This window comes from Prionailurus viverrinus, chromosome A1, assembly GCF_022837055.1.
Source record: "Prionailurus viverrinus isolate Anna chromosome A1, UM_Priviv_1.0, whole genome shotgun sequence".
NCBI classification, from domain to species: domain Eukaryota; kingdom Metazoa; phylum Chordata; class Mammalia; order Carnivora; family Felidae; genus Prionailurus; species Prionailurus viverrinus.
This window is the reverse complement of record NC_062561.1, coordinates 210,835,740-210,860,589: the sequence shown is the minus strand read 5'-3', so window position 1 is coordinate 210,860,589 and position 24,850 is coordinate 210,835,740. Positions and strand designations below refer to the sequence as shown.

General features: G+C 37.7%; 1 protein-coding gene across 12 annotated transcripts in view; it reads right to left on the bottom strand.

The window, feature by feature from the left end:
* The window catches only part of CPLANE1 (ciliogenesis and planar polarity effector complex subunit 1), a 147,222-nt gene that overhangs the window by 101,490 nt on the left and 20,882 nt on the right, over positions 1-24,850 (bottom strand). For 11 of the 12 annotated variants that reach the window (XM_047861791.1, XM_047861755.1, XM_047861783.1 and 8 more), the window contains exons 8-17: positions 24,600-24,703; positions 23,156-23,338; positions 20,075-20,324; positions 19,746-19,901; positions 18,813-19,582; positions 18,063-18,271; positions 17,781-17,861; positions 14,673-14,837; positions 4,358-4,531; positions 252-480 (exon numbers count right to left, since the gene is read on the bottom strand). In XM_047861791.1, the coding sequence (XP_047717747.1) occupies positions 252-480; positions 4,358-4,531; positions 14,673-14,837; positions 17,781-17,861; positions 18,063-18,271; positions 18,813-19,582; positions 19,746-19,901; positions 20,075-20,324; positions 23,156-23,338; positions 24,600-24,703 (2,321 nt within the window). The remainder of the gene's footprint in view (positions 1-251; positions 481-4,357; positions 4,532-14,672; positions 14,838-17,780; positions 17,862-18,062; positions 18,272-18,812; positions 19,583-19,745; positions 19,902-20,074; positions 20,325-23,155; positions 23,339-24,599; positions 24,704-24,850) is intronic. The other variant, XM_047861765.1, reaches the window with a different exon arrangement.

Sequence of the window (24,850 nt, the reverse complement as noted above, 5' to 3'; positions counted from 1 at the left end):
AAATTAGGTTGAAAATTCAATTCCTTGGTCTTATTAGCCACAATTCAAGTGCTCAATGGTTACATGTGGCTAACAGCTATCATACTGAACTGCACATAGAGAACATTTCCATCACTGAAGAAAGTTTTATTGGACAATTCTGGACTAAGGATTCCACAAAGTGCATAAATGCCAGCAATGAGAGAAATAAAAAATGGTTAGATGATACTATTATACTGTTTCTCAACCTACGTTTGCCTAAAAATACATACCTTGTGAAATTACTATCATGTTTACAGAATAGTTGGAAGGCCACACCAATCGAAACAGATGTCTTCCAGTCTCCAAGTTTATGTGCCAACCACACAGCCTCTGGAACTAGGCCACCAATAAGTAATAATTCAAGGGCATATTCAACTGTCCAAACATTAGAAAGATTCTGATCTCTTACAACACTGGCCACCTTAGAATGTTGCAGAGGAATAAGTCGAAGGGACTGTTCTATGTGTAAATAAAAGAAAATGGATATTAACAATTACATTTATCAGAATCACTCCTCCTCACATACTTACATACCTTTTTTTTATTAAGATTTTATTTTTAAGTAATCTCTACACTGAACATGGGGCTTGAACTTATAACCTGGAGATCAAGAGTTGCATGATCCACTGACTGAGCCAGCCAGGAGCCCCTATCTCTTTAATTAGTATTTTCTAATAATCAGCCTCAACTGCTGATATGTTATTGGAGATACGTTTTTTGAAACAGTGCTCCAGCTATTTCCCTGTTAACTTTGGGTAAAATACAAGTTAGACAAGGAGATAGCAGCTCACGAAATGCTCTAAAGTGCTAGTGTAGTAGCTATATGTATACACACACCTCCATAAAGTGAAAGAGAACTTCCATAGACGTTTAAGTTCTCAAGAAAGTGATCTAAAACTAAATGTTGGTCGAATCAAGGTAGAAGCAGGACTATGGGTATCTTCTGAACCTAAACCTGGTGGAATTTGTCACACACCTTCCATGGAGGGCCCATCTTTGAAGCAAGTGTCCATCCCGTGCACACTTGCTTCAACGGAAGCAAGTAAGGTACAAAATGGTTTAAAATAATACTTAACATACTCCAGTTTGTTTGTTTTTTTTAGCACTGAAGAATATGACTCATTAGTGGGTCATGAAATAAATGCCAGCATTCTTGAAAAATGGAACAGAACAGGATACAGAAACAGAAGAGATAGCATCAGAGTACATTACATAAAACATATACATAAAACAAATATAAATACAATTTAATGAAAATGCTGTGTCAGATAATATAAACATACAAATGTACACTTAAATGTACTGGGCCACAGTGTACAATTTATTACTGTGGGCTGCTCTGAAATACATCTCTATTTCTCCTACTAGAAATTTGGAGGGCAGACTGCATTTTACATGACTTTGCATTCCTTATAGTGTCATACAATAAAAAACTAATTTGAGGTAAAATTCAAGCATTAAGTATTCAGTATATTAGTGTCTCTAAGAGAGTAGAAAAGAACGATTTTCAAAAGTCCTGACTAAATGACAAGATTTCAGTCTGGTTTGGGATTAAATACAAAGGGTCCTATCTTTCTCCCTAGCCTTCTATATTTTCCCCTAATTAAAATAACATGAGGGACGCCTAGATGGCTCAGTCAGTTAAGCATTTGACTCGATTTTGGCTCAGGTCATGATCTCACAGTTGGTGAGTTCAAGCCCCACATTGGGGTGAGTTCTGCCCCTCTGCTCACTCGCACACTTGCTCTCTCTCTCTCTCCCTCCCTCAAAATAAATAAACACTTTGTAAAAAAAAGTAACATGAACAAGCCACTTGGAAATACAATGCCTGAACTATTTTTTTAAGTCTATTTATTATTTTGAAAGAAAGAATGTGAGCAGGAGAAAAGGGAGCAGGGCCGAGAGAGGGAGAGGGAGAGGGAGAGGGAGAGGGAGAGGGAGGGAGGGAGGGAGGGAGGCAGAGAGAGAGAGAGAGAGACAATCTCAAGCAGGCTCCATGCTGTTAGCATGGATCTCAGATCTCACGAACCATAAGATCATGGTCTGAGCCAAAATCAAGAGTCAGATACTTAACCAACTCAACCACCCAGGTGCCCTGAAATGCTATTTTTTAAAAAAAATACATATTGCTGGGGTGCCTGGGTGGCTCAGCTGGCTGAGCGTCCAACTTTGGCTCAGGTCATGATCTTACAGTTTGTGAGTTCAAGCTCTACATTGGGCTCACTGCTGTCAACTCTGTCCACCTCTCTCTCTGCCCCCCTCTCTCTCGACCTCTCACAAAAATAAAACATTTTAAAAAATAAAAATAAAATAAAAATATATATTGCTAAGATTTCCACTCACTCCCTCAAAATAAAACTGGCAAATAGTATATGTGGGTTTCTGCTTCTTGAAACAATTAGTTTCTCATGTGATCAACATAGTCTCTCCCCACACCAAACACTAACACTTTGGCTCTTTGACAAACACATTTGGATAGAAACAAAAAATTTCGTCATTCACTTGAATGTTTGATTCTGCATAGGCAAACAGCCAGGATATTGATTAAATTTGTCCTTGCTTTTCATTTACTATGAGAAAGGTACTGTACTATTGAAAGAACTTGAATGATTTAATTTTCTGAAAATTTTATTGCTTTGCTTTCATACAATAAACATCACATCAAATAAGCAACACAAATCCCCAATACATTCTGCCACTAGTTCTGATTTAAAAGATTAATATGGGGGCGCCTGGGTGGCTCAGTCGGTTGGGCGGCCGGCTTCAGCTCAGGTCATGATCTCACGGTCCGTGAGTTCGAGCCCCGCGTCGGGCTCTGTGCTGACAGCTCAGAGCCTGGAGCCTGTTTCGGATTCTGTGTCTCCCTCTCTCTGACCCTCCCCCATTCATGCTCTGTCTCTCTCTGTCTCAAAAATAAATAAACGTTAAAAAAAAAAAATTAAAAAAAAAAAGATTAATATGAAATCTATTGTAAGTCAAGACTATAGATACCCTTTTTCAAGATACTAGGAAGTTAAAGAAACTAAAGGCTATATACCAAGTTTCAGGTATTTAGATTTTCAGTAATCACCGTCTCAGGCTTAGGAAGAGATCACAAAATTTTCTTTCCTAGCCTCTCCTCTCACTGGGAAGATATTTACAAACAAATATAAATTAAAAGGAATTAAAAGGTGTGTCTTTGAGCCTTTATAAATGTTTATGAATATGTCCAAAATCAATTCAATAATTCTATCACCTTTTTTCCTACAGTGTGAGAAAAATCAATGTTCCCTAGGTATGCAAAGTGATCTGAAAAGATCATGCCAAACAGCTCAAGTCCTATAAATAATATAGGATAGGAAAGACAAGAAATTGAGACAAATTTTCTAAGTCAGGATTTGACCTTTTTTTCTAAGATTTTTCTAAAAACCACACGGAGTGCTACTTCTTCTATTCAGTAAAATGATGCAAACTAAGGATACAATTTGTTGTCAGAAACATTACTACCAAAGATAGGGAACACAAGTGATAAATACCTAGGGCTATAACAAAAAGAGAGCTTAAATGTAAAACCACCAAAATAAATAAATAAATAAATAATAAATAACAAATAATAATAAATACAGTTGACCCTTGAACAACATGGATTTGAGCTGTGCAGGTCTACTTACATGCAGATTTCTTTTGATAAATACAGTACAGTAATATAAATGTATTTTCTTGTATAATTTAAAAAAAATTTTTTAAGTTTATTTATTTTTGAGAGAGAGACAGAGCACAAACAGGGGACGGGTAGAGAGAAAAGGAGACATAGAATCTGAGCTGTCAGCACAGAACCTGACACGGGGCTTGAACTCACAAACTGCCATGAGATCATCACCTGTGCCGAAGTTGGATACTTAACCAACTGAGCCACCTAGGAGCCCCTCGTATAATTTTCTTAACATTTTCTTTTTTCTAGCTTACATTATTATAAGAATTCAGTATATTGTATAAAATGCATATTAACGGTTTATCTTATGGATAAGGCATCTGGCCAACAGTAGTTTATTGACAGTTTCTGGGGAGTCAGAAGTTATATGTGAATTGTTGACTGCACAGGGGGTCGTCACCACTAACCCTGCATTGTTCATTGGTCAACTATAATACTGTAATTAAACAATCCATATTCAATAAAAACAAACCCAAGCAATTACCTTTCTCAGATTTTATTCGTTTACAGTCACTGAGAATCTCCTATGTGTCATACACTAAGCTAGAACAGTATTATTCCCATAGAATAATGATCACTGTATAATATGATTTTAAATATTATGTGAATAAACAAAGTGAGAAAATTATTTGCTTACTATATTACCTGTTTTAGTATGAAGGGGAGGAATAACATTCACATTGTGAGGTGGCAAAATGCAAAGCGGCTGATTGGTGAAATAGGCGGCCATGAAGCGAGCCATGGACTGGATAACCTTTACTGCCGCCTCAGGATGAGCACTTCTCGTCATTCCAAACTCAGAATGAGACTTCTCAGGAACTAAGGAATACAGCAAATGACCAAAGGAGATTCTGATCAAACTGTCAAAAGGTAATAATATTTAGGTTCCCAACATTACATAAGAGGAAAATTACAATTTAAAATTTTTTCTGAGATGAGCATCCATTACCTGTATGAGCTAATTTGTTTTTTTTAGGTTTATTTTTATTTATTTTGAGAGAGAGAGAACAAGCAGGGGAGGGGCAGACAGAGAGGGAGACAGAATACCAAGCAGGCTGTCAGCACAGAGCCCTACGACAAAGGGCTCAGACTCAAAAACTAGGAGATCATGACCTGAGCTGAAATCAAGAGTTGGCGGCTGAAATGACTGAGCCACCCAGGCATCCTTGAGCTAATTCATAATAGGTATTTACGCTTCTTGAGGACAATAGAACAGAAATAATTAGCTGATAATTACGAGCACATGCACTTAAGAACCGCTGATGACTTTTAGTTACCAGTTTTATTTCAAAACATGGAAGGATAAATACAAAACAATCCAGCCATGATGGATTCACAAGCTTAGATTTCATTATTTTCCCTTCTTCCTTCCCTAATTTTTTTTCCTTTTATTAAAGGAGGCAGAGCTTACTATGTATATAATCTGAAAAGCACTACAACACTGATTCTTAATGCTGTCTTCTATACCATTAGATCTGGGAATTACAATACACTCCCATTAGTAAGAATGGCTCATTGTTATAAGATTCTTTTAGAAGGTAGGGACAAAAGGAATGTGTAGAGTAGAAGGAGAAAGCGGGTAAGGGAGTGGGAGTCACATCAGGATTTCTTTTTTTAAATTTTTTTAATGTTTTATTTATTTTTGAGACAGAGACCGACAGAGCATGAGCAGAGGAGGGTCAGATAAAGAGGGAGACACAGAATCGGAAGCAGGCTCCAGGCTCTGAGGTGTCAGCACAGAGCCCGACCCGGGGCTCGAACCCAAAAACCACCAGATCATGACCTGAGCAGAAGTCCGACGCTTAACTGACTGAGCCACCCAGGTGCCCCCGTCAGGATTTCTGCAGTGATTCTGATGTATAAATTAGCAGGAGCAAACATGTCATCCCTATTTGAGAATCAAAACTCAGTAATACAAACTGGCATTCAGAAATTTGAAAATAGTGAAACTGTTAAATATAAATACTATAGTAACATTAATTTTTATGAAATTTATGGCCCCAATAGTAGCAAAATATTTTTCTTTCCCAGAAGTCACTTGATATATTCATAAGGATATTAAGTTCTATATGCATATGGACCATTTCTGTCTTGTCACCGTATATTTCAGCACTTAACACTACTCTTCCTCGTAGAGTAGGCACTCAAGATTATTAATAAACTTTTTTTTTCATAAAGGGGATCTTGAGAAAATCTTATTAGCCTCCAAGTAGTATTCTTCATTTGGTCGTTAAACATTTGGAAAAATCCTACTATTTCTTCACATTAAAGTTAAAAATACATAGGTAAGAATTATTCTCTCCTGGATAAAACTTACTGTAGGAATTATATAAAGGCAAGATTTCCAGTAATTTTAATCATACAAAATTCATTATGCAAAGCCAGAAATAAGCTCCTTAAGTGGAGAGCAACCTAATTCTAAAAGATGATCACAGAGTAAAACTGTATCAATTCATAAGTAAAACAATTTTGAAAGGGTAATTCTGTGTGTAGCACAGTGATGATGTTAATAATGACAATCTTACGCAATAAAAATTATAACTATATAAAATGATTTAATGAGGTAAGTGTGCAGGAAAAAGATAACATAGCAGGCCTGACTACTTGAAAGTTTTGCTTATAATGCTGACCCTTGGATAGCATCTGGGAACTTGGATTTGGGAAAGATTCCTACCACCTTAACTAATGAGAGTGGCTCACTAGACCTAACTGTACAATCAATGTGGTTTATGCTGAACACCTATTTTTCTTCTGAGAGTGTAGAATTTTGGTAAGGGCTAGGCAGAGGGGTGACTACATGACTATACAGCCTCTAATTAAAAACCCTGAGCACTGGGGTGCCTGGATGGCACAGTCAGCATCCAACTCTTGATCTTGGCTCAGGTCATAAACTCGCGATTCAGGAGTTCAAGCCTCACATTGGGCTCTGTGCTGATGGTGTGGAGCCTGCTTGGGATTCTGTCTCTCCTTCTCTCTAACCATCCCCCACTTGTGATCTCTCTTTCTCAAACTAAATAAATACACTTAAAAAAAAAAAAAAACCTGAGCACTGAGTCTCTAAATGAGCTTCTTTGGTCAGTAATATCTCACATGTGTTGACACAACCTGTTGTTACAGGAACTAAGTGTGTCTGTCCTGTGTGACTCTACTAGGAAAGGAGTCTTGGAAGCTTGTGCCTGGTTTCCTCTGGACTTCACCCCATGCACCTGTTCCCTCTGCTAATTTTGCTTTGGAGTCTTTCATTGTAGTAGATAATAGCCTTGAGTACAACTATATTCTGAGTCCTAGCATCCTCCCTGTGAACACTGAACGTGAGGGGTAGTCTTTGAGACCCCCAACCCAGTAAGGATACACTTAATATATTCTAAACAATATCCATTGAAAACTAAAACATACATTACTATAGGTTCAATTGACTTAAAAAGTTACATCATGTAATGATAACACCACTGGAAAAAAAAAAAAGAATGTCCAATCAGTTAAAAAGTCATATAGAAAGATCTGTCAATAATGCACAGCTAGCAGACCTTTCTGGAGGGCAATTACAGAAATTTATCCTTAAGAAATTATTAGTAATGCTCACAAAAATTTATGTACTCTTCAGCACTATTTAAAACAGTAAATAGGTGGCAACAACTGAAATGTCCAATAATGGGGAAAAGGTTTAATAGGCTTCAAAAAAGAATATTATTGGTCAAAGGCTGGGGGGTTTTGCAAGATGGCGGCTTAGGAGGACGCTGGGCTCACCACACGTCCTGCTGATCACTTAGATTCCATCTACACCTGCCTAAATAACCCAGAAAACCGCCAGAGGATTAGCAGAACGGAGTCGCCGGAGCCAAGCGCAGACGAGAGGCCCGCGGAAGAGGGTAGGAAGGGCGGCGAGGCGGTGCGCGCTCCACGGACTGGCGGGAGGAAGCCGGGGCGGAGGGGCGGCTCGCCGGCCAAGCAGAGCCCCCGAGTCTGGCTTGCAAAAGCGGAGGGGCCTGACGGACTGTGTTCAAACAACAAGCGCGACTTAGTGTCTGGGAGGTCATAAGTTAACAGCTCTGCTCAGAAAGCGGGAAGGCTGGAGGACAAAGGGAGGGAGAGCTGCTGAGCCCCCTGACAACAGAGCTCAGTTTGGTGGGGAACAAAGGCGCCCGCCAGCACCATCTCCCCCGCCCATCCCCCAGCCAAAATCCCAAAGAGAACCGGTTCCTGCCAGGGAACTTGCTCCCTCCGCGCAAACACCCAACTCTGCGCTTCTGCGGAGCCAAACCTCCGGCAGCGGATCTGACTCCCTCCCGCTGCCACAGGGCCCCTCCTGAAGTGGATCACCTAAGGAGAAGCGATCTAAGCCTGCCCCTCCTGCCCCCATGCACCTTGCCTACCCACCCCAGCTAATACGCCAGATCCCCAGCATCACAAGCCTGGCAGGGTGCAAGTAGCCCAGACGAGCCACACCACCCCACAGTGAATCCCGCCCCTAGGAGAGGGGAAGAGAAGGCACACACCAGTCTGACTGTGGCCCCAGCGGTGGGCTGGGGGCAGACATCAGGTCTGACTGCGGCCCCGCCCACCAACTCCAGTTATACACCACAGCACAGGGGAAGTGCCCTGCAGGTCCTCACCACGCCAGGGACTATCCAAAATGACCAAGCGGAAGAATTCCCCTCAGAAGAATCTCCAGGAAATAACAACAGCTAATGAGCTGATCAAAAAGGATTTAAATAATATAACAGAAAGTGAATTTAGAATAATAGTCATAAAATTAATCGCTGGGCTTGAAAACAGTATACAGGACAGCAGAGAATCTCTTGCTACAGAGATCAAGGGACTAAGGAACAGTCACGAGGAGCTGAAAAACGCTTTAAACGAAATGCATAACAAAATGGAAACCACCACAGCTCGGCTTGAAGAGGCAGAGGAGAGAATAGGTGAACTAGAAGATAAAGTTATGGAAAAAGAGGAAGCTGAGAAAAAGAGAGATAAAAAAATCCAGGAGTATGAGGGGAAAATTAGAGAACTAAGAGATACACTAAAAAGAAATAATATACGCATAACTGGTATCCCAGAGAAGGAAGAGAGAGGGAAAGGTGCTGAAGGGGTACTTGAAGAAATAATAGCTGAGAACTTCCCTGAACTGGGGAAGGAAAAAGGCATTGAAATCCAAGAGGCACAGAGAACTCCCTTCGGACGTAACTTGAATCGATCTTCTGGACGACATAGCATAGTGAAACTGGCAAAATACAAGGATAAAGAGAAAATTCTGAAAGCAGCAAGGGGTAAACGTGCCCTCACATATAAAGGGAGACCTATAAGACTCGTGACTGATCTCTCTTTTGAAACTTGGCAGGCCAGAAGGAATTGGCACGAGATTTTCAGGGTGCTAGACAGAAAAAATATGCAGCCAAGAATCCTTTATCCAGGGGCGCCTGGGTAGCGCAGTCGGTTAAGCGTCCGACTTCAGCCAGGTCACGATCTCACGGTCCATGAGTTCGAGCCCCGCGTCGGGCTCTGGGCTGATGGCTCAGAGCCTGGAGCCTGTTTCCGATTCTGTGTCTCCCTCTCTCTCTGCCCCTCCCCCGTTCATGCTCTGTCTCTCTCTGTCCCAAAAATAAATAAACGTTGAAAAAAAAATTTAAAAAAAAAAGAATCCTTTATCCAGCAAGTCTGTCATTTAGAATAGAAGGAGAGATAAAGGTCTTCCCAAACAAACAAAAAATGAAGGAATTTGTCACCACTAAACCAGCCCTACAAGAGATCCTAAGGGGGACCCTGTGAGACAAAGTCCCAGAGACATCACTACAAGCATAAAACATACAGACATCACAATGACTCTAAACCCGTATCTTTCTATAATAACACTGAATGTAAATGGATTAAATGCACCAACCAAAAGACATAGGGTATCAGAATGGATAAAAAAACAAGACCCATCTATTTGCTGTCTACAAGAGACTCATTTTAGACCTGAGGACACCTTTAGATTGAGAGTGAGGGGATGGAGAACTATTTATCATGCGACTGGAAGCCAAAAGAAAGCTGGAGTAGCCATACTTATATCAGACAAACTAGACTTTAAATTAAAGGCTGTAACAAGAGATGAAGAAGGGCATTAAATAATAATCACAGGGTCTATCCATCAGGAAGAGCTAACAATTATAAATGTCTATGCGCCGAATACCGGAGCCCCCAAATATATAAAACAATTACTCATAAACATAAGCAACCTTATTGATAAGAATGTGGTAATTGCAGGGGACTTTAACACCCCACTTACAGAAATGGATAGATCATCTAGACACACGGTCAATAAAGAAACAAGGGCCCTGAATGAGACATTGGATCAGATGGACTTGACAGATATATTTAGAACTCAGCATCCCAAAGCAACAGAATATACTTTCTTCTCGAGTGCACATGGAACATTCTCCAAGATAGATCATATACTGGGTCACAAAACAGCCCTTCATAAGTTTACAAGAATTGAAATTATACCATGCATACTTTCAGACCACAATGCTATGAAGCTTGAAATCAACCACAGAAAAAAGTCTGGAAAACCTCCAAAAGCATGGAGGTTAAAGAACACCCTACTAACGAATGAGTGGGTCAACCAGGCAATTAGAGAAGAAATTTAAAAATATATGGAAACAAACGAAAATGAAAATACAACAATCCAAACGCTTTGGGACGCAGCAAAGGCAGTCCTGAGAGGAAAATACATTGCAATCCAGGCCTATCTCAAGAAACAAGAAAAATCCCAAATACAAAATCTAACAGCACACCTAAAGGAACTAGAAGCAGAACAGCAAAGGCAGCCTAAACCCAGCAGAAGAAGAGAAATAATAAAGATCAGAGCAGAAATAAACAATATAGAATCTAAATAAACTGTAGAGCAGATCAACGAAACCAAGAGTTGGTTTTTTGAAAAAATAAACAAAATTGACAAACCTCTAGCCAGGCTTCTCAAAAAGAAAAGGGAGATGACCCAAATAGATAAAATCATGAATGAAAATGGAATTATTACAACCAATCCCTCAGAGATACAAACAATTATCAGGGAATACTATGAAAAATTATATGCCAACAAATTGGACAACCTGGAAGAAATGGACAAATTCCTGATCACCCACACTCTTCCAAAACTCAATCAGGAGGAAATAGAAAGCTTGAACAGACCCATAACCAGCGAAGAAATTGAATCGGTTATCAAAAATCTCCCAACAAATAAGAGTCCAGGACCAGATGGCTTCCCAGGGGAGTTCTACCAGACATTTAAAGCAGAGATAATACCTATCCTTCTCAAGCTATTCCAAGAAATAGAAAGGGAAGGAAAACTTCCAGACTCATTCTATGAAGCCAGTATTACTTTGATTCCTAAACCAGACAGAGACCCAGTAAAAAAAGAGAACTACAGGCCAATATCCCTGATGAATATGGATGCAAAAATTCTCAATAAGATACTAGCAAATCGAATTCAACGGCATATAAAAAGAATTATTCAACATGATCAAGTGGGATTCATTCCTGGGATGCAGGGCTGGTTCAACATTCGCAAATCAATCAACGTGATACATCACATTAACAAAAAAAAAGAGAAGAACCATATGATCCTGTCAATCGATGCAGAAAAGGCCTTCGACAAAATCCAGCACCCTTTCTTAATAAAAACCCTTGAGAAAGTCGGGATAGAAGGAACATACTTAAAGATCATAAAAGCCATTTATGAAAAGCCCACAGCTAACATCATCCTCAATGGGGAAAAACTGAGAGCTTTTTCCCTGAGATCAGGAACACGACAAGGATGCCCACTCTCACCGCTGCTGTTTAACATAGTGCTGGAAGTTCTAGCATCAGCAATCAGACAACAAAAGGAAATCAAAGGCATCAAAATTGGCAAAGATGAAGTCAAGCTTTCGCTTTTTGCAGATGACATGATATTATACATGGAAAATCCGATAGACTCCACCAAAAGTCTGCTAGAACTGATACAGGAATTCAGCAAAGTTGCAGGATACAAAATCAATGTACAGAAATCAGTTGCATTCTTATACACTAACAACGAAGCAACAGAAAGACAAAGAAACTGATCCCATTCACAATTGCACCAAGAAGCATAAAATACCTAGGAATAAATCTAACCAAAGATGTAAAGGATCTGTATGCTGAAAACTATAGAAAGCTTATGAAGGAAATTGAAGAAGATTTAAAGAAATGGAAAGACATTCCCTGCTCATGGATTGGAAAAATAAATATTGTCAAAATGTCAATACTACCCAAAGCTATCTACACATTCAATGCAATCCCAATCAAAATTGCACCAGCATTCTTCTCGAAACTAGAACAAGCAATCCTAAAATTCATATGGAACCACAAAAGGCCTCGAATAGCCAAAGGAATTTTGAAGAAGAAGACCAAAGCAGGAGGCATCACAATCCCAGACTTTAGCCTCTACTACAAAGCTGTCATCATCAAGACAGCATGGTATTGGCACCAAAACAGACACATAGACCAATGGAATAGAATAGAAACCCCAGAACTAGACCCACAAACGTATGGCCAACTCATCTTTGACAAAGCAGGAAAGAACATCCAATGGAAAAAAGACAGTCTCTTTAACAAATGGTGCTGGGAGAACTGGACAGCAACATGCAGAAGGTTGAAACTAGACCACTTTCTCACACCATTCACAAAAATAAACTCAAAATGGATAAAGGACCTGAATGTGAGACAGGAAACCATCAAAACCTTAGAGGAGAAAGCAGGAAAAGACCTCTCTGACCTCAGCCGTAGCAATCTCTTACTCGACACATCCCCAAAGGCAAGGGAATTAAAAGCAAAAGTGAATTACTGGGACCTTATGAAGATAAAAAGCTTCTGCACAGCAAAGGAAACAACCAACAAAACTAAAAGGCAACCAACGGAATGGGAAAAGATATTCGCAAATGACATATCGGACAAAGGGCTAGTATCCAAAATCTATAAAGAGCTCACCGAACTCCACACCCGAAAAACAAATAACCCAGTGAAGAAATGGGCAGAAAACATGAATAGACACTTCTCTAAAGAAGACATCCGGATGGCCAACAGGTACATGAAAAGATGTTCAGCGTCGCTCCTTATCAGGGAAATACAAATCAAAACCACACTCAGGTATCACCTCACGCCAGTCAGAGTGGCCAAAATGAACAAATCAGGAGACTATAGATGCTGGAGAGGATGTGGAGAAACGGGAACCCTCTTGCACTGTTGGTGGGAATGCAAATTGGTGCAGCCGCTCTGGAAGGCAGTGTGGAGGTTCCTCAGAAAATTAAAAATAGACCTACCCTATGACCCAGCAATAGCACTGCTAGGAATTTATCCAAGGGATACAGGAGTACTGATGCATAGGGGCACTTGTACCCCAATGTTCATAGCAGCACTCTCAACAATAGCCAAATTATGGAAAGAGCCTAAATGTCCATCAACTGATGAATGGATAAAGAAATTGTGGTTTATATACACAATGGAATTCTACGTGGCAATGAGAAAAAATGAAATATGGCCTTTTGTAGCAACGTGGATGGAACTGGAGAGTGTGATGCTAAGTGAAATAAGCCATACAGAGAAAGACAGATACCATATGGTTTCACTCTTATGTGGATCCTGAGAAACTTAACAGGAACCCATGGGGGAGGGGAAGGGAAAAAAAAAAAAAAGAGGTTAGACTAGGAGAGAGCCAAAGCATAAGAGACTGTTAAAAACTGAGAACAAACTGAGGGTTGATGGGGGGTGGGAGGGAGGAGAGGGTGGGTGATTGGTATTGAGGAGGGCACCTTTTGTGATGAGCACTGGGTGTTGTATGGAAACCAATCTGTCAATAAATTTCATAAAAAAAATAAAAAATAAAAAATAAAAAAAGAATATTATTTACATTAGAAAATATTCATCAAAATATTAAATTTTAAAAGACTACAAAACAATACACAGCTCTAATAATATATACATATAAATGTATACAAAAAATGGTAAATTATAAGTAATTTTATTCTTTATATTTTCCATATTTTCAAAATTATCTAAAATGAACACATATTACTTCCCTAATGAACACAAAGATTTTAAAAGATAAAAATCACAAAGAGCAAGAAATCGATAAACAGTGGCTCAAACAATAAAAACCTAAGTTGGCATGGACTCCATTTAAAACTGATACACTAGGCCTTTCAGACACATTTGCATGCATAGTATACACCTAATGGTTTAGTACTTATAACCATTAGAGATATATTCTATGTTCATATATACCTTTCACTCTCATTATTGCTTAGTTTAAATATACCTCTTTAAAATTTTTTTTAATGTTTATTTTATTTTTGAGACAGAGACAGAACATGAGCGGGAGAGGGGCAGAGAACAAGGGAGACACAGAATCTGAAGCAGGTTCCAGCCTCTGAGCTGTCAGCACACAGCCCGACACAGGACTTGAACTCATCAAACGCGAGATCATGACCTGAGTTGAAGTCGGATGCTCAACAAACTGAACCACCCAGGCGCCCCAAAATAGACCTCTTTTAAAAAGGGGAATTCAGATACTCTGCAGCCTCTTAAGTGAATTTTTAAAAAAGACTCAGAATACCTCAGAAAGTGATTTTCATCATTTTACTAAACCACCTTAAGCAATGGTTAAAGAAAATATAAATATACTAAGGAAAAATACTCGGATACCTGATATTATGCATAACAAATATGGCTATGAAAAAATAATGCTATTAACTCGGGAGGTAATTACTGCTAAGCCCTGAGGAGACAAAGATTTAAAAAACAAAAGCAAAAATAAAACATGATCCTTGCTAATAAGAAGTTGACAGGCCAAAATTCACCATAACATAATTTAGTCAGAGCAACCAACTTTTATGTATAAGCAATTTCATATCTAAATGTATGAATACAAATTAATGAGATTAAACATACTGACTGGTGAAATGCATACCTGAACAATCCTCATTTTCTTTTACAGGTAGGTGGGACCACTTCAATATTTCTCTTACTAGCTGATCACACAATCCTTGAGCATCATTTAAATTATAGCTATAGATGTAGCAGTAGAAAAGAGAAAGATAATAGCGTATCTGAAGAAAACATGTCCTTCTTCCTCCTTAAACAAGAATTAAGTTTACATTAAAAACATGTTAGCACAATTTGACAATAAATTATATTAAAAAATGAAAAGGTAAAATAAATTAGATTAAAAAATAAAAACAAGTTAGCAAAAAAACAAAAAAAACATGTTAGCAAGGTAATGTTCTTTTTTTTTTTTTTTAAGTTTATTTATTTAGGGGGCACCTGGGTGGCTCAGTCAGTTAAGCACTGGACTCTTGGTTTCAGCTCAGGTCATGATCTTGCAGTTCGTGAGTTAGAGCCCCGTGTCAGGCTCCACGCTGACAGAGTGGAGCCTGCTTGGGATTCTCTGTCTTTTCCTCTCTTTGCCACTCCCTGGCTCACATGATTGGTCTCTCTCTCAAAGTAAACAATAAAGTTTATTTATTTAAGCAATCTCTACACCCAATGTGGGGCTCAAACTCATAACCCTGAGGTCAAGAGTCACATGCTCTAGTGACTGAGCCAGCCAGGATCCCCAGAAAGGTAATGTTCTTGATCTGGGTGCAAAGTAGACAGGAATATTCAATTTATGAAAGCTGTTACACACTCAGTTTATGTGACTTTTTCTCTGTATTTTATACTTTAATTAATAAGAGTTTTTATCTTAAAACAGGTCAGCAATAATTTGTTCTTTTTCATTTTAAGTTCTGAATGATTTTATTATCTTTCATCAGGCCCTAGGATGACTAAGATTTTATCCCAAAAGAGCTACAAATCCTCATCATTTCAGCACTAAAATCCACTAACAATATCTCAAGTACACGATATAAAACAGAAGGAGACATGCTAAAAAAGAAAACCCCAAGAAACCATATGTCTATCAAACAGTTAGTCAAAGAGACTTCCCAAAGGAGAAGAAATACTATCCAATGAGATAGGAGCCCCTGACCACTGCCTTCAAATATCTGGAGGGTGTTTAGGACTGACACTGTCGGTTGCCTGACCCTTATCCATTCTTCCTGAGCAAAAGAATTCCAATTTTATTTGGAGTTAATAATGAACCCACATCACAATTTCTCACTTAGATGTAGCCAAGTGAAAAAAATGACTAAGTTCCAAACCAAGAGATAATATTGTGTAGAACTTCCAGAAAAGCTGCTCAAAGGGAGGTGTACCCTTTCTTGCCCTTCCTGCCCTCCTCCTTCCTGCTGTCTAGAATATGCATGTGATGACTGGGGCTCTAGTACCCATCTTAGCTCATGTAATGGCCTTAAGATTGGAAGCAATGCACTAAAGATGACTGAGTAGAAAAACTAAAGGAGCATGGGTCCTTACTTAGACCATAGAAACACCAAATCAGCCCTAGAATGTCAACTTCTAATCTCCTTTCATAAGAAAGAGAAATAAACTTCTTTCTTGTTGAAGCCACTACTACTTCCAGTCTCCATTATTAAAAGCCATTCCTAGTACATACAAGTTGGAAATGAAATTAAACATAAAGGTCCATATTGGAACTCATTATGAAAACTTTTCTTCCTCAGAACTTTTCATCTCCTTGATTGCCACTCTTCTTCATCCAGTTGGACAATCCCCAAACCTGAGAACTACATTAGACTTCTTTCTCCAGATCTACTCAGTCACAAGTCCAGCTGATCAAGTCTATTTAGTATCTGTCAAGTGTTACCTCTGTTCTCTAGTACTCCTGATATTGCTTTGATTCAGGACCTCCTCAACTGACTGATTTTCCTGCTTCAATGTAAAACCCACATATCTACACCACACTCCTACAAATGATCGTCCACATTGTACCAAAGCAATCTTTCCAAATGGCCTATATTCATTTGGAAACTTCTCTTTCCTACATAAAGTATCTAACTGATCCCAATGTCTTCAGGATAAAATTTTGATCCCTTTATATTGCATAGTATGCTCCTTTATCACCTTTTCTCTACCTACCTCTTACCACCCCACACCCAATATTACATACATATGTCATTTGATCTAGTCCTATGAAACAACTTGCAGTTTACCAAACTGCCATAGTTTCTCGTGCCTTTTTGCTTCTATAATGCTATCTCCTTTGTTAAACCATTACCACTGCTTTAACTGGCCAATTTATACTCAATTTTAAATGTCAAGTCCAGGTTTTCCCCAGACCAATGCTTACGCTCCAGCTTCAGATTGTGGGAAATGTTCTTCTGTGCTTCTCCAGCATGTACCATACAACATAACAAGAGGAGTGCTAGTTGTTTATGTAATCTCTCTTCCATATTGTGGGCAATTTGTTGTTTATTCCTAGTGCCTAATACAGTACTAGGGACACAGCAGGACCTCAATAAATACTGGTTAAATAGGTGAATGAATGAAATATACAAAGCCACAGCAGTCAGAACATAACTTTAATAATTGGCCAAACCTGACCATGTCGTAGTTACAGTCATGGCTAGTTCCCAGGTCGCTAGCTGAGAACTTCTGTCATCCTAGTCACATCCTCAATATCATGAAAGCTATCACCAGTTTCTAGAATCTACATCTTTATAGTCTCATCAAAAACCCCATGGAGACCAAACTTAACCTAACAGTAAGTATAACTCAAGGGAAATTCTTGAGGTTGAATTACCTAAGGGCAGAGAGCCTTAGCTTTGTGTTTCTCTAAGTCTGTAAAAAAGGTGGTAAATGCCCAACAAAACATTATTTTATTTAGTATCTAAAACTCATTTTTCCCATTAATAATCACAGATTCCATCACTAAGCAAAAAAAAGGACAAAAGGAGCCTTACCTATAGATAACAGAAAAAACTCTTCATGCTACAAATTCCAAGACCAAAAGTAATTTTAAAAGCATTTCTGACACTAAAGATGCCTACCATACGTATTCCATTTGAGCATTAAAAAACTGTGAGCACTCGAAATCTGGAATTATTTTTAAGCTCTACAGCATGTCAAAATACATTCCTACCAATATTATGACAACTATTGTTTTTTAACACTACCCTACCTTTCTCTTGAGTTTCTTGTAGAGCTTTCTTCCACATTAGGACAGACTTTTCATATGATCCTAACAGGAAGCACTCTTCACCTACAAAGTTTTTAACCAACAATCAGTCACAGTTAATGAAATTACTTTATAAAAACTTACTTCATTTTAAAATTCAGTAAATAAAGCTCAGCCAGAAACTATTTTGAAAAACAAATAATTGAAACTAATTAATAAAACAGAAGCCCAGTTACTTATATTGCTTATTCACAGAGTTAAAAAAAATGTTTGTAAATTACTGACCATTGATAGATTTAAGTTCTAACGCCTGGTTCAAGCGAATTCCAGCAGTCTGTAAGTTAGCCTGTATGTGACATAGCAGAGCCTTGACAGTAGATGCTTCCTGTGTCATCTTTTCAGTTAACTGTCTGTCACTATCAGGAAGTCTTTGATTTAACTGTGTTTGATACCATAAAGTTTTGTTGTACAACACTCTCCAGAGAACAGCCAATCTGCACACAAAATTAAGTAATCATCAAAACCAAATTTCAGACTAGGAATAAAAATATGTATAGCCTCCTACTTAGTCTTATTATTTCTGCCTGTATTCTTCATTGAAACAATAATATATATACAAACTGATCAGATTTAAATATAGCACAAAGTCCACTGATCAAAAAAAGTATAATACATTTTTTAAATCTTCGTAAATCTTCATGGTCATTCTTCTATAGTCATTCTTCTTACCTAAATCAAAATCTTTCAATACTTGGGCATGTATCATGGCTGCCCAAGACTAATATGTCTGTTGAATAATATTTGACTTAAATATAAAAATCTATTAATGCTGACTGGTAAGGGATACAGAGTTTCTTTTTGGGATTATAGAAACATTCTGGAATTGGTGCCAAGAGTTCTACAGCCTTGTGACTGTACTAAAAATCAATGAATTTTACACTTTGGTGAATTTTACAGCATGAGAATTATATCTCAACTTTTCAAAAAGGAAAACATCTATAATGTTAATGGTACCCTAATATAAAGTAATTATACCTGTGTCCTGGTTGTTGAGCAAGATTTACTACTTGAGGATGAATCTTGAAAGATGAACTCCAAGACCAGTTTTCCTGAGAACCACTATCTGGAAACATTTGAAAAATGGGTACCACCAATTTGTCTTGATTTGCTGTTCTACTTCCATCAACTGACGTTGAAATAACTTCAGGTTGAAGAATGTATATGCCATTTAAATTAGCAGCTACCATTTTGAGTAAATGAAAACAAGCCAAAAGCTTCTCTGAAAATAACTGACCCTGCTGTTGCTGAATCAGCAAAAGCTTTATAGTATTTGAGGTCAGCTTTACCAAATGTCCCACATCTTGTTTGTATCTCATATCCCAATACTGGATTGACAAACACTGATGAAAAAGTTGAAAGATACAAAGTACCCATGCATTATGTCTTGTGCTCTTGCTTGAAAAAGGATCAAGTTTGGGGAAAGGACATCTTATAAATTGAAGAATGTAGAAAAAATGAGTGATACAAACTACTGTGTAATTTAACATTAAATTTTTTTCTGTTACATTTTTTGAAATTCCTATAGACCATGCTGCAAGGAGATTCTTCTGGACAGAATGCAGTTCTGTAATGGTTCTGTCTGTCTCCTCTGTATTATCCTCTGCATGTATCGTATCAAACATAGACGCAAATTCCAATCTTCCCTCCTTGACATTACTGAACAATGGATCCTTTTTTTGGTTCCAAAGTGAGAATAAGTTGTTTGGAAAGTGTTTGCCTTCATTAGTTTCTTCTACTTCAAAATCCTAAAACATGAGTGAAGAAAATCATGCTTAATTTAATATCTTATAAGTAAAATCACTGGTGTTCTCAAATTTCTCTCCCTTGAACAAGAGAAAAATAAAATATGTTTCTTGGAATAAAGTCAATACGTAACTGTTCAAAGTAAATAAAAGACCTACTAAGTACCTGAAAATCTTCTGCTTTTTCATTTAAGTTCATTGTTTCTTCTGCCTGTAAGAATCTGGGGACAGTAGAATCAGCTACACTTTTATTTCCTTGGTGTTTTAACAGGCTAGACCTTAGGGAATCCAGTGATCGCAAGTTCAGTCCTTTGCCCTTTGGCTGTAGAAGAAAAGATAAAAGACACCCAAGAGCAAAATTTTATCTGTAATTCTATCACAAGCAATTAAAAATTCTATAGACAACTATATACAATCCAAGGACATTACTGTCAGTATGGTTTTAGATCTGAAAAGACAAGCCAACTTTTACCAGCAATACCAAAAGCACTATACCTTAGACAATACCATACTTTGGTACATTTTCTCAAGCCTCTGGGTTGAATCAAGTAGAAGGGATCTCATGAGCACTGATGGAGAGAGGTTATCAAGAAATCGAAGGGTTGTGACCATGTATCCATCAGAAATAATGAGGTAGGGTAATCTTGAGTGTGCTTTTACAGAAAATCTCTGTCTCATAGGGTCACTATCAGAAGCTGTTGAATCTACAGAATTATTTGAATCTTGAAATGTAAGCTGCTGTGGTCTAGCAAACAAACACAAAATTGAAGAATTAGTAAAAGAAAAATCTTAAAGGAAACAATCAGATTATTCCAAAGAAAAGCAACACAACAATTAAAAGCTACAGAATGATAAAACAGCCAGTTAAACACACTAACATTAAACTGTATATATCTGTAAGGAAGACATAAGTGATTAAATAAAATGTACGTTTATGTGTTTTTTAAATATTCCCTGAATTGTGGCATTCACTCTATTTTGTTTTTAATTTAGTTTTATACAAACTATTTCAGAAAAGAAGGCAGTTCATATACAAACTATTTCAGAAAAGAATTAAGGCAATTCAGTTTTACTATTACAGAGAATTAAGTAATTAACCTTCTTTCTTACTATATATTTAAATATACTTATAAGAATATAATTGTGAGTTATGAATACATAATTAAGTAATATTAAATAATCAGAATCAGGTACACCACAACAGTAAGTACATTTACGAAGAAAGTCAAATTTAATCTTCAGCTGATAAAATTTTACCCACTACTATCTTCTCCAAATGTCTTTCTCAGTTTTTTCTTTCTCCTCCTTAATAACAGGTGTATTCATTACAGACATTTTTCTAAATTTATTTTTTTAATAATAAATATGTATCACTTATATAATCAGAAAAAGTAATCCATTTTAAAAGGCCCTAAACTGGGGGCACCTGGTGGCTCAGCCGGTTAATTAAGCATCTGACTTCAGCTCAGGTCATGACCTCACAGTTAGTGAGTTCGAGCCCCACATCAGGCTCTGTGCTGACAGCTTGGAGCCTGGAGCTGCTTCGGATTCTCTGTCTCCCTCTCTTGCCCCTCCCTTCCCCACTTGACTCTATCTCTCTCAAAAAAAAAAAATAAATAATAAGCATTAAAAAAAATTTTTTTAAGTCCTAAATTGGGGTGCCTGGGTGGCTCAGTGGTTAAGCATCTGACCCTTGGTTTTGGCTCAGGTCATGATCTCATAGTTCATGGGTTGGAGTCTCACATCGGGTTCTGCGCCCATGTAGCGGAGCCTGCTTGGGATTTTCTCTCTTCCTCTCTCTCTGCCCCTCCCCTGCTCATGTTCTCTCTCTCAAAATAAATACACTTTCTTTTTAAAAAAAGGTCCTAAATTAGTTTGTTATTTTTTTTTTATGCAGACTCCACGCCCAGTGCAGAGCCCAACTCTGGGCTTAAAATCACAACCCTGAGATCAAGACCTGAGCCGAGACCAAGAGTCGGATGCCTAACGGACTGAGCCACCCAGGAGTTCCCTAAATAAAAGAAGACTATGAGGGGGGTGCCTGGGTGGCTCAGTCCGTTAAGCATCCGACTTCCACTCAGGTCATGATCTCGTTGTGGGTGAGTTCCAGTCGGCATTGGGCTCTGTGTTGACAGCTCAGAGCCTGGAGCCTGCTTCAGATTCTGTGTCTCCTTCTCAGTCCCTCCCCCACTTGCTCGCACATGCGCGCACACGCGCTCTCTCGCTCTCTCCCACAAAAGTAAATAAACATTACAAAATTTTTTTAGAGGCGCCTGGGTGGCTTGGTCAGTTGGGCGTCCAACTTCAGCCCAGGTCATGATCTCACGGTCGGTGAGTTCAAGCCCCGCTTCGGGCTCTGTGCTGACAGCTCAGAGCCTGGAGCCTGCTTCCGATTCTGTGTCTCACTCTCTCTCTGCTCCTCCCCAGTTCATGCTCTGTCTCTCTCTCTCTCAAAAATAAATAAACGTTAAAAAAAATTTTTTTTAATTTTTTTAAATAAATAAGAATATGAGGACATTCAAGTCAATTATAAATTGGACCATAAAGAAATAAGGAAAAAAAAATACTTTCACTGCAGGAAGTGTCAATTTTTTTTTAAAGATCTTATTGTTAAGTAATCTCTACACCCAAAGTGGGGCTCCAACTCACAACCCCAAGATCAAGAGTCACATGCTCTTCCAACTGAGCCAGCCAGGTTCCCCAACAAATTTTTCGCTTATAACTTTCCGGTGCTAAAAATTAAGCATCACTTTTTGCTACAAATAATCAAGGACAATCCCTCAATCTCCTTTCTGTGAAGCAATAGCAATGGAGTGATTTCAAAATCCTTTTCCAAAGTTTTTGTTTTGTAAATACCTATGTGTATATGTCAGGTCATATCTAATACTAACATCAATAACAAAAATATTTACTAAACACTTATGTCAGAATTGTGCTTATTTATAACCATTTATTATTTTACTTCATTCCCTCAACTCTAAGAGACAAATATAGTCATTTTCACTTCCCAGTAAAAGAAAAAGAGCTTAAGGTATAACTTACCCAAAGTCATACAACTAATAAGTAGAAGAACAAAGATTTAAATTTTGATCTGACTCCAAAGCCAAACCGCTACCCCATCCCACAATTAAAAATTAAAACATGGCTAAATTCTAAATTCTTCTATCCATTTCCAACAACTTTTCCCCTTCTTCCCTTTGGGGGAAAAAAACAGATAAATCCATGTGCCAAGTTAATTTTGAGTTACTCATTTATTTAAGTGGCCTTCTTTTAAAGAAACAATAAAAGACATATCACACTTCTTTGAATTTTACATAAAAGAAGACAAATGTTTCAGTGCTATTGAATACTTAAATAACTTATACTTACATAGTCACAATGTCATATTTTCACCAGGATTTAGCAACAAAAAGAAATAGAAGAAAACTATAAATAAGAAACAGATATTGAAAGGACAGCCTCAAAGAGAGCAAAAGACAATTCGAAAGATGAAATTATTTTTTAAAAATACACAATAAAGTAATACCAAAAGAGAAAACCTTCTACAAACAAATTAAAATAATTCAAATGTCTCACCTATATGTTATGAGTGGGTGAAAAGGAATAAATTCTGCTGGCCCAAATTCTATAGAGCAACCAAATGTAATTAATGTTACCAATTCACCTTGACAGGTCAATAAAACCAGGGAGCCACGTTTTAACATACAAGCCAGAAAAAGACTATCATGAGTCCAGCTGATATCACCTACCCAGTAGGACCTAGAAAAAGCAAGACAGTATGTTTAGAAAGGACTCTCTACAATGTCTTTGACAATTTAAAATGGCCAAGCAGAGTTGAAACACTTCAAAAAATGAGGAAAGAATGAACAGTAGCAAACTGCCACATACATTTCGTGTATTTTACTTCCCAGAAAAAAGGTAAGGAAAAAAAGGAGTTTGCTCATCAACATCTACTCCATAAAACATACAAACTAGAAATTCACGTAGACACATAAGCAAATGATAAGATGAAAATACTCCCTAAAAGAGTTAAGCTTTTTAGTCACTCACATTTTAATTAGAACAACTTTAATTTATTGGTGTCTACAACTCAAATCTACTGATAGATTTAAAGGTCAATCAATACCATGCCTGCCCTCTCTCTGCAGCTTGCTAGAGGTTCCATGCAGCAGCAGACTCCCTCTTCCCAAAGTCATCCTTACAGCTCCTTAACTATCTAGTAATATTAATCTTTCATGGAGACAAAAAGTAGCTCCTTATGTAAATAATGACGTACACTCTAAGTCAAAGAGACCACTGCACTGAGACCAGCAATTCATTCATTTTTTTTTCTCTTTCTTTCTTTTCTTTTCTTTTCTTTCTCTTTTTGAAGTATAGTCAAGACACAATGTTACATTAATTTCAGGTGTAAGAATGAGTAATACCTTCAGAAAAGAACTTTTGGGTGGGGAAAGAAAATGAAGAGGCAAGACTAGATAGATCTGAAAACTTTGAAAATTCAGAGAACAGCAAAGAAAAATGTTCAGAAAAGGAAATTAGGAAGTCCAAGAGGAAACCTTCCTACTCTATAATCCCAAATAGATCCTGGTAGAGGCTCTTGTGCTATCAAAAATCCTGATTATTGCTATTAACCCACATGCAGAGCATGCCAACTTTGTTTAAAAAGCTATAAACACCTCAGCCACCCCAAGTATATAATGATCTTCCCAGTCCAGGTTTTCTCATTTCAGTCTCTAATTAAGCCCAATATCCCCTATCCAGTTATGATTCCACTCCTCCTGAGATAACACAGAAAAAAATAAAAGAGAAAAGAAAATATGTTCATGTATCTTCTACCCTACCAGATCCTTCCTTAAGATTTTCCTTCATATAGCAATTAATCAAGCACAAATGCTGAAAGTAAGCTGCATTATCTACCTAAATATCTATTTAGATATCTTTTGTATTATCAGAGCCTTAAACTTATTAAACTATTAGAAGAGAAAATAAAAATGCTATGCAGAAACACAAGAGTTCATACCTGATAAGTGTAGGTGGAACCACAGGATTCTTATTACTACACCCTCTCAGGCTACCACAGAGAGTAACAAAATTCAACGTGTTTATAAACAATACCTGAGTTGCCTAGAAAGCAAAAAAAAAAAAAAAAAAAAAAGAAAAAAAAACATTAAAATTATTTTACTTTAATCATTACTTATAATTCTAGAGACCTAGAGACCTATTATTATATTAATAAACTATCTTGGAAGTCTTTCCCAACTGGCAAAACAA